Here is a 15,917-nt window from a genome sequence, read left to right as displayed (position 1 = left end):
CATGTACTGGTAAAAAAGCACTCACAAAGTGCTGGTTACCTCCTAAACCCCCACAATACAGGTGTATATTCAATTCAATTCAATTCAAAACTTTATTGCTGACTCAGGGTCCATAACAGACAAAGACAAATGGGTAACAGACAAACACCAGACAATACACAGAGTAAACACAATAAAATAACATCAATGGAACAAGTCAGTGTGTTAAAAGAAGGCAGCTATACCAGTGGTCCCACTGCCGGGATTGGTAGTGTGTGGCACTGAATGTTATATTAGTCAAACTGTTGATGATTACATTATCAGTCATTAAGCCGGCAAATAAATTTATACATGAGCTTTCTTAGAAGAGCCTGAAAGGTACTGACTCCTGCAGCCACAGACATTTCCCTTGCACTACACCATCTAGGTCTTTTCAGCAGTATTCTCATGGCATCATTATAAGCCTCTGTAAGCTTGCTTTTTGTAGTTTGACCACAGGTGTGCAGTATAGAGTGTTGTACAATATGTAGTGTGACAACAGGTGTGCAGTATAGAGTGTTGTACAATATGTAGTGTGACCACAGGTGTGCAGTATAGTGTTGTACAATATGTAGTGTGACCACAGGTGTGCAGTATAGTGTTGTACAATATGTAGTGTGACCACAGGTGTGCAGTATAGTGTTGTACTATATGTAGTGTGACAACAGGTGTGCAGTATAGTGTTGTACAATATGTAGTGTGACCACAGGTGTGCAGTATAGAGTGTTGTACAATATGTAGTGTGACCTCAGTTGTGCAGTATAGAGTGTTGTACAATATGTAGTGTGACCGCAGGTGTGCAGTATAGAGTGTTGTACAATATGTAGTGTGACCACAGGTGTGCAGTATAGAGTGTTGTACAATATGTAGTGTGACCTCAGGTGTGCAGTATAGAGTGTTGTACAATATGTAGTGTGACCACAGGTGTGCAGTATAGAGTGTTGTACAATATGTAGTGTGACCGCAGGTGTGCAGTATAGAGTGTTGTACAATATGTAGTGTGACCACAGGTGTGCAGTATCGTGTTGTACAATATGTAGTGTGACCACAGGGGGGCAGTATAGAGTGTTGTACAAAATGCTCTGAACAGAGACATCTTCACACTAACTGAACACATACCAAACGTGCGTGACAGAGTGTTTGCTTGTGCATACATCATGCGGCATTGACTATAAATATCGTCATCGTCTGTCATTTCTTCAGTAATATAGTATAGATATAGTAAATGACATTTATGTTGTGGAAAAGATGACTTTTTCCCTCCGTCTTCAGAAAAATAAGTTCATTAAATTCAGGACCAAGTGGGTCAAATATGTGAGGCCCTTACAGCCAGATTTTGAAGAGATATTGAATTAATGACATTTTAATACACCCTCTCTCTCTACCCTCACACTCCTTTTCCCTACCACGCACTAGGAACCTTCACACTCTCCCACCACAAACTGGGAACCCTCATATCACCTCTCTCCCGTATAGAGTCTTATGGACACACTTTACCTCACCCAAATTGTATGTTATTTTCCTTTATATATATATTTTTTTGTTTTTTTTGTTTTTTACTTTCTCTTGTAAGTGAAAAAAAGACCTGAACAGCCGAGTATATACTGCTGTGAAAAATAAAGAATTAAAAAAAAACACGGTACACTCGTTGATTTTTAAACCACGCTGGTGCAGGTGTTTTGTCATGTTAGTAGTGCATCCTCTGTTGGCACTAGGCCGACTCATCATGTTTTTAATCAAATTGAAGCCACACTTTTGACCACTTGCTGTACTCCGTGATGGTGCCCGGCTCTACCCAGACTGGTGCGCTGGCTACTCTTATCGATCTTCCCACAAAAGAAAAACAAACTGTATGGCAGCATCGTCTGGTCCAGAAAGCACCAGTGTGTCGCTTAGGAGTTGGGAAGACATGCATGCATTAAACTCGCATAACTATAGGCACAGCTGCGCAGACGGATCTAATATTAGCATGAGTAAAATTTGTTTAAAAACCGATGAGCAGAATTGAAATTGAGATTTCTTAATAATTTGATTGGAATCGGTATTGTGGAACCGGTTCTGACTTGGAACCAGTTCTCGATGCCCAACTCTAGGTGTCCAAATTTAAGTGCCTACCAGTGGCCAGAGCAGGCCATCCTACCCAAGAGTAGAACTCGCAGTAGTGAGTCAGAGCTTTACAACTGGTAATGAACCTCAAGGAAGCATGGTAAGCTGTGTCCACCATGTGAAGACTGTGGGCAGAGGCGTGCACATGATGAAGACCACCGTAGTCCAACACAGGTGAAAAAGTGACAGCAGCAAGTCACTTTTTTACTTTAAAAGAAAAACACAGCTAATTTCTAAAATACAAACCCAGTTTAGTTTCAGTTTGTTCACCAGGTACTGCACATGTGACTTAAAAGTGAAGGACTCATCAATGAAAACACCCAGAATTCATGAGTTAACAACCTCTAGCTCACTTCCATCGAGAATGACCACCGACGGGATGTTGTGTGGCCTATGCCGAGTTGGTAAACAACATAAGCTTGCTCTTACCTGCCTTCACAATGAGTTGCAGCTGAAGTAGGATATGTTAGACAACAGTGGAAGCAATTTCCAAGTAAAGCATGGCACATGACTCTAGAGGCCTCTACACGTCTACATGACTACATGCTACATGACACCACATACATGACTCTTCATGACTCTACATAACTCTACATAACTCTACATGACTCTGCATGACACCATATAACTCTACATGACTCTTGTGCAGAGGTGGAGACATGTAACTTACAGAAGAGGGTAAGTGGGTGGTGTATAAATGTCTCATCAGTCCAAGCCTTGTTAGTGACAACATGACTCTAGAGGCCTCTACATGACTACATGCTACATGACACCACATACATGACTCTTCATGACTCTACATAACTTTACATGACTCTACATGACTCTAGATAACAACATGACTCTACATGACTCTTCATGACTCTACATGACTCTAGATGACAACATGACTCTAGATGACAACGTGACTCTACATGACTCTACATGACTCTACATGACAACATGACTCTACATGACTCTAGATGACAACATGACTCTACATGACTCTAGATAACAACATGACTCTACATGACTCTTCATGACTCTAAATGACTCTAGATGACAACATGACTCTACATGACTCTAGATGACAACGTGACTCTACATGACTCTACATGACTCTAGATGACAACATGACTCTACATGACTCTAGATGACAACATGACTACATGAATCTAGATGACTCTACCTGACTCTGCATGACACCACATAACGCTACATAACTCTACATGACTCTACATGACTCTAGATGACAACATGACTCTACATGACTCTAGATGACAACATGACTCTACATGGCTCTACATGACTCTAGATGACAACATGACTCTACATGACTCTACATGACTCTAGATGACAACATGACTCTACATGACTCTAGATGACAACATGACTCTACATGACTCTACATGACTCTACATGACTCTAGATGACAACATGACTCTACATGACTCTAAATTACAACAGGACTCTACATGACTCTAGATGACAACATGACTCTGACTCTAAATGACAACATGACTCTACATGACTCTAGATGACAACATGACTCTACATGACTCTAGATGACAACATGACTCTACATGACTGTAGATGACAACATGACTCTACATGACTCTACATGACTCTACATGACTCTAGATGACAACATGACTCTACATGACTGTAGATGACAACATGACTCTACATGACTCTAGATGACAACATGACTCTACATGACTCTAGATGACAACATGACTCTACATGACTCTAGATGACAACATGACTCTACATGACTGTAGATGACAACATGACTACATGACTCTAGAGGACTCTACCTGACTCTGCATGACACCACATAACGCTACATAACTCTACATGACTCTACATGACTCTAGATGACAACGTGACTCTACATGACTCTAGATGACAACATGACTCTACATGACTCTAGATGACAACATGACTCTACATGACTCTAGATGACAACATGACTCTACATGACTCTAGATGACAACATGACTACATGACTAGATGACTCTACCTGACTCTGCATGACACCACATAACGCTACATAACTCTACATGACTCTAGATGACAACATGACTCTACATGACTCTAGATGACAACATGACTCTAGATGACTCTAGATGACAACATGACTCTACATGACTCTAGATGACAACATGACTACATGACTCTAGATGACTCTACCTGACTCTGCATGACACCACATAACGCTACATAACTCTACATGACTCTACATGACTCTAGATGACAACATGACTCTACATGACTCTAGATGACAACATGACTCTACATGACTCTAGATGACAACATGACTCTACATGACTCTAGATGACAACATGACTACATGACTCTAGATGACTCTACCTGACTCTGCATGACACCACATAACGCTACATAACTCTACATGACTCTACATGACTCTAGATGACAACATGACTCTACATGACTCTAGATGACAACATGACTCTACATGACTCTAGATGACAATATGACTCTACATGACTCTAGATGACAACATGACTACATGACTCTAGATGACTCTACCTGACTCTGCATGACACCACATAACGCTACATAACTCTACATGACTCTACATGACTCTAGATGACAACATGACTCTACATGACTCTAGATGACAACATGACTCTACATGACTCTTGTGCAGAGGTGGAGACATGTAACTTACAGAAGAGGGTTAGTGGGTGGTTTATAAATGTCTCATCAGTCCAAGCCTTGTTAGTGTGTTTGTTTACCTTACAGCACATCGGAGGTTTAACGAGCGGTTTATAATGAATTAAAGTCACTGGATTGCATCTTCAAAGAGGCTGTCAATCAAAATGTAGATCACCCAGTCCGTCACATGTCATGTATGGTGTGTGTGTGTGTGTGTGTGTGTGTGTGTGTGTGTGTGTGTGTGTGTGTGTGTGTGTTGTGTGGTTTTCTAGGCATGTGGTCATCGGTGGAAGAACGTATTTTATTCCAACAAAGACTCTCAGCACAACAAGCTTCCCTACGGAGTGTGTTATCACTACGGAAACCAGCTGACACAGATCACACCCCTCATCCCTTGTTACCGAGGTACACACACACACACACACCACACATACACACAAACACACAAAACACACACACATGCATGCATGCACACAGACATACACACACCATACATACACACAAACACACACACACACACATGCACGCACACGCACAAACACACATGCACACACGTATGCACACAGACACACACCGCACACACATGCACGCATATGCACGCACTCACTCACAGACATGCACACACACACATACACGTGCATGCATGCACACACGCACACAGACACACAAACACACGCGCATGCACGCACAAGCGCACTTGCACAGCTCTGAGCTCAACTTGGGGATTGAGTGATTAATTGGGTAATTAATTGGCTGATTGGTTGATTGGTTGCCGAGCCAGTGGAGTGGCAGATCAAATGGTTGTCTGAGTGGTCCATGTAAGATACACTTTCTATGTTCCTTCTCTTTGTACAGCTTTTGCATCTAATCGTCTCTCTCCCTCTGTCTCTCCCTCTGTCTCTCCCTCGGTCTGTCTGTCTGTCTGTCTGTCTGTCTGTCTGTCTGTCTGTCTGTCTGTCTCTCCCTCGGTCTGTCTGTGTCTCCCACTGTCTGTCTGTTTCTCCCTCTGTCTCTCCCTCGGTCTGTCTGTCTCTCCCTCGGTCTCTCCCTCGGTCTGTCTGTCTGTCTGTCTGTCTGTCTCTCCCTCTGTCTCTCCCTCGGTCTCTCCCTCGGTCTGTCTGTCTGTCTGTCTGTCTCTCCCTCTGTCTCTCCCTCGGTCTCTCCCTCGGTCTGTCTGTGTCTCCCACTGTCTGTCTGTTTCTCCCTCTGTCTCTCCCTCGGTCTGTCTGTCTCTCCCTCGGTCTCTCCCTCGGTCTGTCTGTCTGTCTGTCTGTCTGTCTGTCTGTCTGTCTGTCTCTCCCTCGGTCTGTCTGTCTCTCCCTCGGTCTGTCTGTGTCTCCCACTGTCTGTCTGTTTCTCCCTCTGTCTCTCCCTCGGTCTGTCTGTCTCTCCCTCGGTCTCTCCCTCGGTCTGTCTGTCTGTCTGTCTGTCTGTCTGTCTGTCTGTCTGTCTGTCTGTCTGTCTGTCTCTCCCTCGGTCTGTCTGTCTCTCCCTCGGTCTGTCTGTGTCTCCCACTGTCTGTCTGTCTCTCCCTCTGTCTCTGTCTCTCCCACTGTCTCTCCCTTTTGTTTGTTTCTGTGTGTGTGTGTGTGTGTGTGTGTGTGTGTGTGTGTGTGTGTGTGTGTGTGTGTGTGTGTGTGTGTGTGTGTGTGTGTGTATGTCTGTGGCCAGACCACCAGTGGAAGTTTGGGGAGGATTATGGGTCGTGTCAAGCAGGCATTTCCAACTTCTTGACAGAGGTACACGTCTTCTTTTATCATTTTATATAGTTATATATATATATATATAGTTATAGTTATAGTTATATATATATAGTTATATATATAGTTTTATATATATATATAGTTATATATATAGTTATATATATAGTCATATATATAGTTATATATATATATAGTTATTATATATTATATATAACTATTGTTATTATATATTTTTTTGTTATCATATATATCATATATTGTTATTATATATGACTATTGTTATTATATATATTTTGTTATTATATATTGTTATTATATATAACTATTGTTATTATATATCTTTTGTTATCATATATCTTTATTGTTATGATATATCTTTTGTTATTATATATCTTAGTATATATTGTTATTATATATGACTATTGTTATTATATATCTTTTGTTATCATATATCTTATATAGTTATTATATATCTTTTGTTATTATATATCATATATTGTTATTATATATGACTATTGTTATTATATATCTTTTGTTATCATATATCTTATATAGTTATTATATATCTTTTGTTATTATAGATCGTATATATTGTTATTATATATAACTATTGTTATTATATATCTTTTGTTATTATATATCTTTTGTTATTATATATCTTGTATATTGTTATTATATATCTTTTGTTATTATATATCTTATATATTGTTATTATATATATAAATACTGTTATTATATATATTTTGTTATTATATATACCTATACCTCGCTCTCTCTCTCTCTCTCTAAAGTTTTTTTGTTTAACCTGGTGACTTCCTGTACAGGCACAGCTAGTATTGATCACATTTCTGACACCAATGTCGTGAATTCAGGAGGAAGCTGGGAATCTGTCGCAGCCTGTAACCGAACCTGGGTAGCCCGGATCATGGGCGACTGTGCTAACCAGTCAGCTAACGTGCTGGACCCTTTAGTTGACTGTTTAGTGCGGTTGTTCATGGTCCGGGCTACCCAGGTTCGATCCCCGGCTGCCACCTGAATTCGCTACAATATTATACTGTCTATAGCATGTAGTGATATGGACAGTGCACAAGCTAAATTAAGTGATATGCATAGTGTACTTTCTATATGTGGTAATATGTATATTATACTTTCTATATGTAGTAACATGTATGTTATACTGTCTATATGTGGTAATATGTATATTATACTGTCTATATGGAGTAATATGTATATTATACTGTCTATATGTAGTGATATGTCGGGTACTGTCTATATGTAGTGATATGTCGTGTACTGTCTATATGTAGTACTCTAGTGTGCTGTGCACATGTACACTATGTATATCTGACGCTGTCTCTCTTTATAAGTAGCTTTGGAAGAAAGCACGTGATACATGAGAAAATGTGAAATATAAATGAGATTATATTAAGCCTTTTAATATCTGTTTCCTTATCTGTCTCTTTCTGCCTCTCCCGCTTTCTTTCTGACTGTGTATACACCTCTCTGTCTGTCTGTCTGTGTGTCTGTCTGTCTCTGTCTGTCTGTGACCCATACCTCTCTGTCTATCTGTCTGTGTGTCTGTCTCCCATACCTCTCTGTCTGTGTGTCTGTCTGTCTGTGTGTCTGTCTGTCTGTCGTCTGTCTCCCATACCTCTCTGTCTGTGTGTCTGTCTGTCTGTCTGTCTGTCTGTCTGTCGTCTGTCTCCCATACCTCTCTGTCTATCTGTCTGTGTGTCTGTCTCCCATACCTCTCTGTCTGTGTGTCTGTCTGTCTGTGTGTCTGTCTGTCTGTCGTCTGTCTCCCATACCTCTCTGTCTGTGTGTCTGTCTGTCTGTCTGTCTGTCTGTCTGTGACCCATACCTCTCTGTCTATCTGTCTGTGTGTCTGTCTCCCATACCTCTCTGTCTGTGTGTCTGTCTGTCTGTGTGTCTGTCTGTCTGTCTGTCTGTCTGTCTGTCTGTCTGTCTGTCTGTCTGTCTGTCTGTCTGTCTGTGACCCATACCTCTCTGTCTATCTGTCTGTGTGTCTGTCTCCCATACCTCTCTGTCTGTGTGTCTGTCTGTCTGTGTGTCTGTCTGTCTGTCGTCTGTCTCCCATACCTCTCTGTCTGTGTGTCTGTCTGTCTGTCTGTCGTCTGTCTCCCATACCTCTCTGTCTATCTGTCTGTGTGTCTGTCTCCCATACCTCTCTGTCTGTCTGTGTGTCTGTCTGTCTGTCTGTCGTATCTTTCTGTCTCCAATACCTCTCCATTAGGAGCTGATGATCATGGGAGCTCCTGGTACATCTTACTGGACCGGCTCAGTTCTGGTTTTTAATTCCTCCAGTAGAGTGTTGTCTGCATACCTGGACAACGACAGCGGGGCGGTCCAGTTTGGAAGCTACCTGGGTAACAGAATGTAGATCAACCATCATCACACCAGTACTACACCTTCTAATATGATGAGAACAATACTGTACATCTACTATACTGCCTGTGTTTCAGCCAGCGTTTCTCAAAGTGTGTGGCGACCCCCCCCCCGGGGGGGGGGGGGCACAGAAGTATGACGGGAGGGACACGCATGACCGGGGGAGGGTGTAGTGCGGAACTAGTGTTTTGACGTGGGAATCGTTTTCACGGTGGAACAGTCAACAAGACGTGCTTCATGACACAGAGAGTGTGTAGGTAGACAGGATGGAGAGATGTTTGACAGGGACAAAAGAAAGACAGGCGATGCTTCAGAGACAAACAAGACAAAGTGCTTAGCTGACGGTCATCAACCAAAAACCAAGTTAAGACAATATGACGAAGCCTGTCATGTTCTGGGGTTCACAGTGAATGTGGTGAGAGACGAGGAGAGACCAGTGTGTATTTTATGACTGAAAACTCTGGCTGCTGGTAGTATGAGACCAAACGCACGAAGAAGACACTTTCGCTACATTTACGCGACAATGATGTTGCTAAAAACAGAAAGGTTTTACCTTTGCGTTGGTGAGGGCCCTCTGTAATTCATGGAAGAGAAGACGTGAACTGGCCAAGCCTCAAGCAGAACTGGGCTTGCCTGCTCATCAGCTGATCACAGACATCCCTACCAGGTGGGCTCTCTGCAAAAATGATTGAAAGGGTCATAGAGCAGGAGAAAGCTCTCTCACAGTTCCTCCATGCCGACAAGAAAATGCGACATCTGGTCCCAACTTGGCAGGACTTGGACATTCTGGAGTCCATGAACAAGGCATTGAGTCCTCGTGGAGTTTACAGATGCCTTGTCTGGGGAGTAGAACACAAGTGTTTCCTACTTGAAACCGGTCCTCCATCTTTTCAATGACCAGGTACTTAAACCTCAGGATGACGACACTCAGCTCACCAAGACCATCGAAGAAGGCCTTCTAAACTACTTAAATGAGAAGTATGATAACCAGACCACCATGGAGCTGCTTGACATGGCTTCTCTTGTTGACCCTCGTTTCAAAACCACATGCATTAAAGAAGAGAGGGTGGACTACATGAAGGCAAGAGCTACTGCAGAACTGGAGAGCCTGGTGGCTGAACAGGCAGCGTCAGCATAGGCAGCCCCCTTACCGTCAGCTGCAGAGCTGCAGAAGTCCTTGCTAAGATGCAAAAGAAGGATTTGAGCAGCTACTTTAAAAAAGCAGCAAAACAAACCCAGACGGCCCCCTCAGTCAAGCAGAGTGCATTGAGAAGGAGCTCAACCTTCATCTCCAAACCGTGGAGTCTGGTCCAGAGACCAACCCACTGGAATGGTGGAGGCAGCCTGAAGCACATTCCCCACCAGTGGCCAAGCTAGCAAAGAAATATTTGTGCATCCCTGCCACAAGTGTGCTATCAGAACAGGCGTTCAGTACAAGTGGAAACATTGTGACATGTCAGAGGTCATCACTTAAACCAGAAAGAGTTGACCAGCTTGTATTCCTGGCTCTCAACCTGTAAAACTAACTCCCTGAGATTCAGAATTTGAAGCACTGTCGCCAAATATCTATTTTGTTCGCATCACTTTGGTTGTTTTCATATAATGCTATAATTAAAACTTCAAGGAATGTTTTGGTTACTTCTTATTTTTATGTAGTATTTATATTGTGAGCATTATTTTGTTGCCATAGTTTAAACTGGAAAGCGTTCCATGTTTACATTTGGTATTTTATATACAAATATTTATGTTAGGGTGCCACGGTGGCGCAGTGGTTAGTGCGGGTGCCTCACAGCAAAAAAGTCCTGGGTTCGAGCCCCGGGTTGTCCAACTTTGGGGGTCGTCCCGGGTTGTCCTCTGTGTGGAGCTTGCATGTTCTCCCTGTGTCTGCGTGGGTTTCCTCCGGGGGCTCCGGTTTCCTCCCACAGTCCAAAGACACGAAGGTCAGGTGACTCGGCCGTACTACATTGCCCCTAGGTGTGAATGTGTGTGTGGGCCCTGTGATGGCCTGGTGGCCTGTTCAGGGTGTCTCCCCACCTGCCGCCCAATGACTGCTGGGATAGGCTCCAGCATCCCCGTGACCCTAAGAGCAGGATAAGCCGTTTGAATAATGGATGGATGGATGTTTATGTTAGGCCTGTATTTATTTTTGTTTGCTGCTCCAATTCAAACAGTTCTACTGTTAAAGAGTATTATAAGATGGGTTTTATATTTTTGACCACAAGCGGTTTGGATAATGGATGGATGGATGGATGGATGGATTCACATTTTAGGCCTATATTCATTTTGTTTGCAACTATAGTTGAAAAGCATTTTCTATTTATCTTTTTATATTTTATACATTAATATTTTGTATTTTCTTACATGCTTAATTGAAAATTTGCGCAAACGTTCTAAATAAAAGGAGAAAAATAATCAAAATGAGTAAGTACCATTTATTTGTCAAGTATATAATTCAAAATGTAATAAGAACTATGCCTTTCCATGTGGTCACTTTATATAAACTATTTATTCATTGAATTTACAGAAAATGTGCTATATCATTATATGTAACCTTATCATGATCTATTAGTGGTAGTTATGATAGTTATTGTGATATGTGTCATCATCGTGATATGAATCGTTATTGTGATATGAATCGTTATCGTGATATGTATCATTATGGTGATATGTATAATTATTGTGATATTATCATTATCATGATTTTGGTATGTATCATTACCGTGATATGCATCGTTATTGTGATGTTGTTGCTATCGTGATATGTATCGTTGTCGTGATATCTCTCATTATTGTGTTATGTATCGGTATCGTGATATGTATTGTTGTCGTGATATGTATCGTTGTTGTGATATGTATTGTTATTGTGATATTATCATTATTATGAAATGTATCCTTATCGTGGTATGAGATGTTGGTCATATCGCACAGCCCTACTGTCAGCTATGTCTGATGAGCCTGGTTTGATGTTTCATGAGTTAGTTAAGTCTTCTGAAGCATCAAACAGTCAAGAATAGAAAACGTTTCTCTCAGCTCTGACCTTAGGTATCAATACCTGAACCCTACTGGACAGGAAGTGCTATTTCTCATTGACACTGTGACATGGTTACCTGAGATCCAGTTCTAACTGGTTCATGTTCTGTAAACATTATAGTTTGACCATTTATGCAAGTATTTAGCATTATGATTGTATGGCTGACATGGTTGATTCTCCTGCGTCTCCCTAGGCTACTCTGTTGGAGCAGGTCACTTCCTACATCCTGGTACTACAGAGGTGGTAGGCGGAGCCCCACAGCACAGCCAGACTGGCAAGGTGTGTGTCATGTGACTTTTTCTACAAGCGCAATCTGTGTGTGTGTGTGTGTGTTCTAGTGGTATCCTTCACCACAGTGTGTCATGAAGCATCTAGTGTAGCACAACCCATCTGCAATTGCATGCCTTGTTTGCCTACCTGCTTGCTTGCTACTCACCTCTCTTTGCCAGTACAGAGTGTCTCTGTCCCAAAGACTCCTATTGTGCATCCTCGTGGCACCCCATGGTAACTGGCGTCCCTCAATGCCAGGCCAAATCAGTGGGAGACCTCGGAGCTGCAGTGGTCCTTAGAGTTGTCCTCACCAACAACTGCCCCACTACCTTGTGGGTTATTCCAGGAGATGGAAGGCTAGGGGAGCAAACCCTGATCGCAGACCTGTGACCGAGGCCCGCACTGCCAGCCTCCAACAGACTGGGTTGCTGGCAGCCTCCTGCAGCTGCAGTCAGCCAAAGGTCATCATGGGCCCCTCATGCCACCCAAAATGACAGACTTGGGTGAAGTTGGTGGACATAGGGATTGCGAGCCCTCGATGGCTCTGAGACTTAAACCCATACATCCCATCTGGCAACTTGAGGCCTTTCACATCCGCTACCTCCAGCAAATCCTATTTCTATTCTGGGAAGACAGAGTCCCCCACAATTACATCCTCTTCAAAGCTGACTCAACCTCCTTGCTAAATCTCACCTCCTTGAAGCTCTCCATGCTGAACGTCACCTCCGCTAGCTTGGATGCACAAACAGGTAGGGCTGGGTGGTATAGCAGTTCGTTCACATCATAAAGGAAATTAAAACTGGGATACCTGCATGAATGTGTGATAGTACAGTACGAAAGTACGATATGAGTTTTTCATGTACCGCCATACTGATGCTGTATGAAAGTATGTAACAGCAGGAAATCTGGAACGGGTCAAGTTGTGTCGACAGTTACTAATGTAAACTACCATGTTCAGAGCCACCAAGCTGCTAGTTGCTACGTCACCGTTACCGGAAGGCATTTCGCATGCTAATAAAAAAGCGAACTCTGATCTGGGGCTTTAGAGATGTAGGCACTGTAGCGTTCTAAAAACTGACTTCATAGCCGTCTGAAGAAGGCGTCGGAGCACGTTAGTGGTGTTGCTAATGCATCGATGTTGGGAGGCATTTCGGATGCTTATTCACAAATGAACCCAAACGGTTTGGTATCACATGTTGCTCAGGGGGTGAAGTGTTCATATCAGAAGTGTTTTGTTTAACTCGTAGACTCGTAACACGATGTATTTACCTACCTGGAAATGGGTCATGTGATGCACCCGTTCCAGATCCGTTACATGTTTCATATGACACCGGCGCCAGGCTCTTCCCTCTTCACTCCCCGCTACTGAGGGAATCCTGGTTGGTTTCTTTTCCTCCGGGGTCGGTCAGGGGTAGGACGGAGGGACTGACCGACAGAAAAGCTAATGCATGGCTACAGGCCAAAAAATAAGTCCCAGCGGCTTCCACTTGAACCGGGACATCCGAGAAAGAAACCCGTGAGGTGGCAGGGACAATGAAGGCCCACCCTGCTCCTGAGAACCATGGGATTTATGACTGAGCAATGGCCAGTTTAATATGTAAATGCCTTGGCTTGAAGGGTAGCATCATGTGACGTAATAGTAGGCTTGTTTCTTCTTTTTTGCAATAGAACATTTGAGAAATGAGAAACATTTGTGATGGTCTGGCGGTCTGTCCAGGGTGTCTCCCCACCTGCCGCCCAATGACTGCTGGGATAGGCTGCAGCACCCCTGCGACCCTGAAAGCAGGACAAGCAGTTTGGATAATGGATGGATGGAACATTTGAGAAATATCTCTTTGAATGCTTGAATACTTTGATTGTTTTAAGACAGTTTTTAGTCTGTATTCAACTATCTTGAAATATTTTGTTTTGAAAATGAAGCAGTGTTAAGGTTTTTTGGCATATCTATGTTCAAGTTCTGTTTTTACTACTTTGCAGTTCGCACAGTGAAACTTGTTTACGCTCTGACACCATTTCGAGCATTCTAGTTCCTTCATAAAGTGCATCCGGAAAGTATCCCCACCCCTTCACTTTCCCCACATGTTGTTATGTTACAGCCTTATTCCAAAATGGATTAAATTCCTTTTTTTTCTCTCATCAATCTACACACAATACCCCATAATGACAAAGTGAAAAAGGTTTTGTAGAAAGTTTTGCAAATGTATTAAAAATAAAAAACTGAAATATTGCATGTACATAAGTATTCACACCCTTTGCTATGACACTCAAAATGGAGCTCAGGTTCATCCTGTTTCCACTGATCATCCTTGAGATGTTTCTACATCTTGATTGGAGTCCACCTGTAGTAAAGTCAATGGATGGGACATGATTTGGAAAGGCAGACACCTGTCTATATAAGGTCCCACTGTTGACAGTGCATGTCAGAGCAGAAACCAAGCCATGAAGTCAAAGGAATTGTCTGTGGACCTCCGAGACAGGATTGTATCGAGGCACAGATCTGGGGAAGGGTACAGACACATTTCTACAGCTTTGAAGGTCCCGAAGAGCACAGTGGTCTCCATCATTCATAAATGGAAGAAGTTTGGATCCACCAGGACTCTTCCTAGAGCTGGCTGCCCAGCCAAACTGAGCAATCGGGGGAGAAGGGCCTTGGTCAGGGAGGTGACCAAGAACCCGATGGTCACTCTGACAGAGCTCCAGCGTTCCTCTGTGGAGATGGGAGAACCTTCCAGAAGGACAACCATCTCTGCAGCACTCCACCAATCAGGCCTTTATAGTAGAGTGGCCAGACGGAAGCCTCTGCTCAGTAAAAGGCACATGACAGCCCGCTGTGAGTTTGCCAGAAAGCACCTAAAGGACTCTCAGACCAGGAGAAACAAGATTCTCTGGTCTGATGAAACCAAGATTGAACTCTTTGGCCTGAATGCCAAACGTCACGTCTGGAGGAAACCAGGCACCTCTCATCACCTTGCTAATACCATCCCTACAGTGAAGCATGGTGGTGGCAGCATCATGCTGTGGGGATGTTCTTCAGTGGCAGGAACTGGGAGACTAGTCAGGATCGAGGGAAAGATGGATGGAGCAAAGTACAGAGAGATCCTTGATGAAAACCTGCTCCAGAGCGCTCAGGACCTCAGACTGGGGCAAAGGTTTACCTTTCAACACGACAACCACCCTAAGCACACAGCCAAGACAACGAAGGAGTGGCTTCGGGACAAGTCTGTGGATGTCCTTGAGTGGCCCAGCCAGAGCCCAGACTTGAACCCCATTGAACATCTCTGGAAAGACCTGAAAATAGCTGTGCAGCGACGCTCCCCATCTAACCTAACAGAGCTGGAGAGGATCTGCAGAGAAGAATGGGAGAAACACCCCAAATATAGGTGTGCCAAGCTTGTAGCTTCATACCCAAGAAGACTTGAGGCTGTAATCGCTGCCAAGGGTGCCTCAACCAAGTACTGAGTAAAGGGTGTGAATACTTATGTACATGCAATATTTCAGTTTTTTATTTTTAAGAATTTTGCAAAATTTCTACAAAACCTTTTTCACTTTGTCATTATGGGGTATTGTGTGTAGATTGATGAGGGGAAAAAGGAATTTAATCCATTTTGGAATAAGGCTGTAACATAACAACATGTGGGGAAAGTGAAGGGGTGGGAATACTTTCCGGATGCACTGTATGTTGTATCACTTCGTGAGGCCAAGCTAACCCTTTAGTAACCAAA

The 15,917-nt window shown here is 42.9% G+C and overlaps 1 protein-coding gene across 1 annotated transcript in view; it reads left to right on the top strand.

Moving 5' to 3' along the window:
- Positions 1-15,917, top strand: part of itga4 (integrin alpha 4) — a 108,295-nt gene that overhangs the window by 17,790 nt on the left and 74,588 nt on the right. Inside the window, exons 4-7 of the mRNA XM_056289679.1 lie at positions 5,058-5,190; positions 6,457-6,524; positions 8,743-8,875; positions 12,119-12,204. Of these exons, the coding sequence (XP_056145654.1) occupies positions 5,058-5,190; positions 6,457-6,524; positions 8,743-8,875; positions 12,119-12,204 (420 nt within the window). The remainder of the gene's footprint in view (positions 1-5,057; positions 5,191-6,456; positions 6,525-8,742; positions 8,876-12,118; positions 12,205-15,917) is intronic.

This window comes from Lampris incognitus, chromosome 11 (assembly GCF_029633865.1).
Source record: "Lampris incognitus isolate fLamInc1 chromosome 11, fLamInc1.hap2, whole genome shotgun sequence".
Classification (NCBI taxonomy): Eukaryota; Metazoa; Chordata; class Actinopteri; order Lampriformes; family Lampridae; genus Lampris; species Lampris incognitus.
Note: the sequence above shows the minus strand (reverse complement) of the source record. Positions and strands in the feature narration are given on the sequence as shown.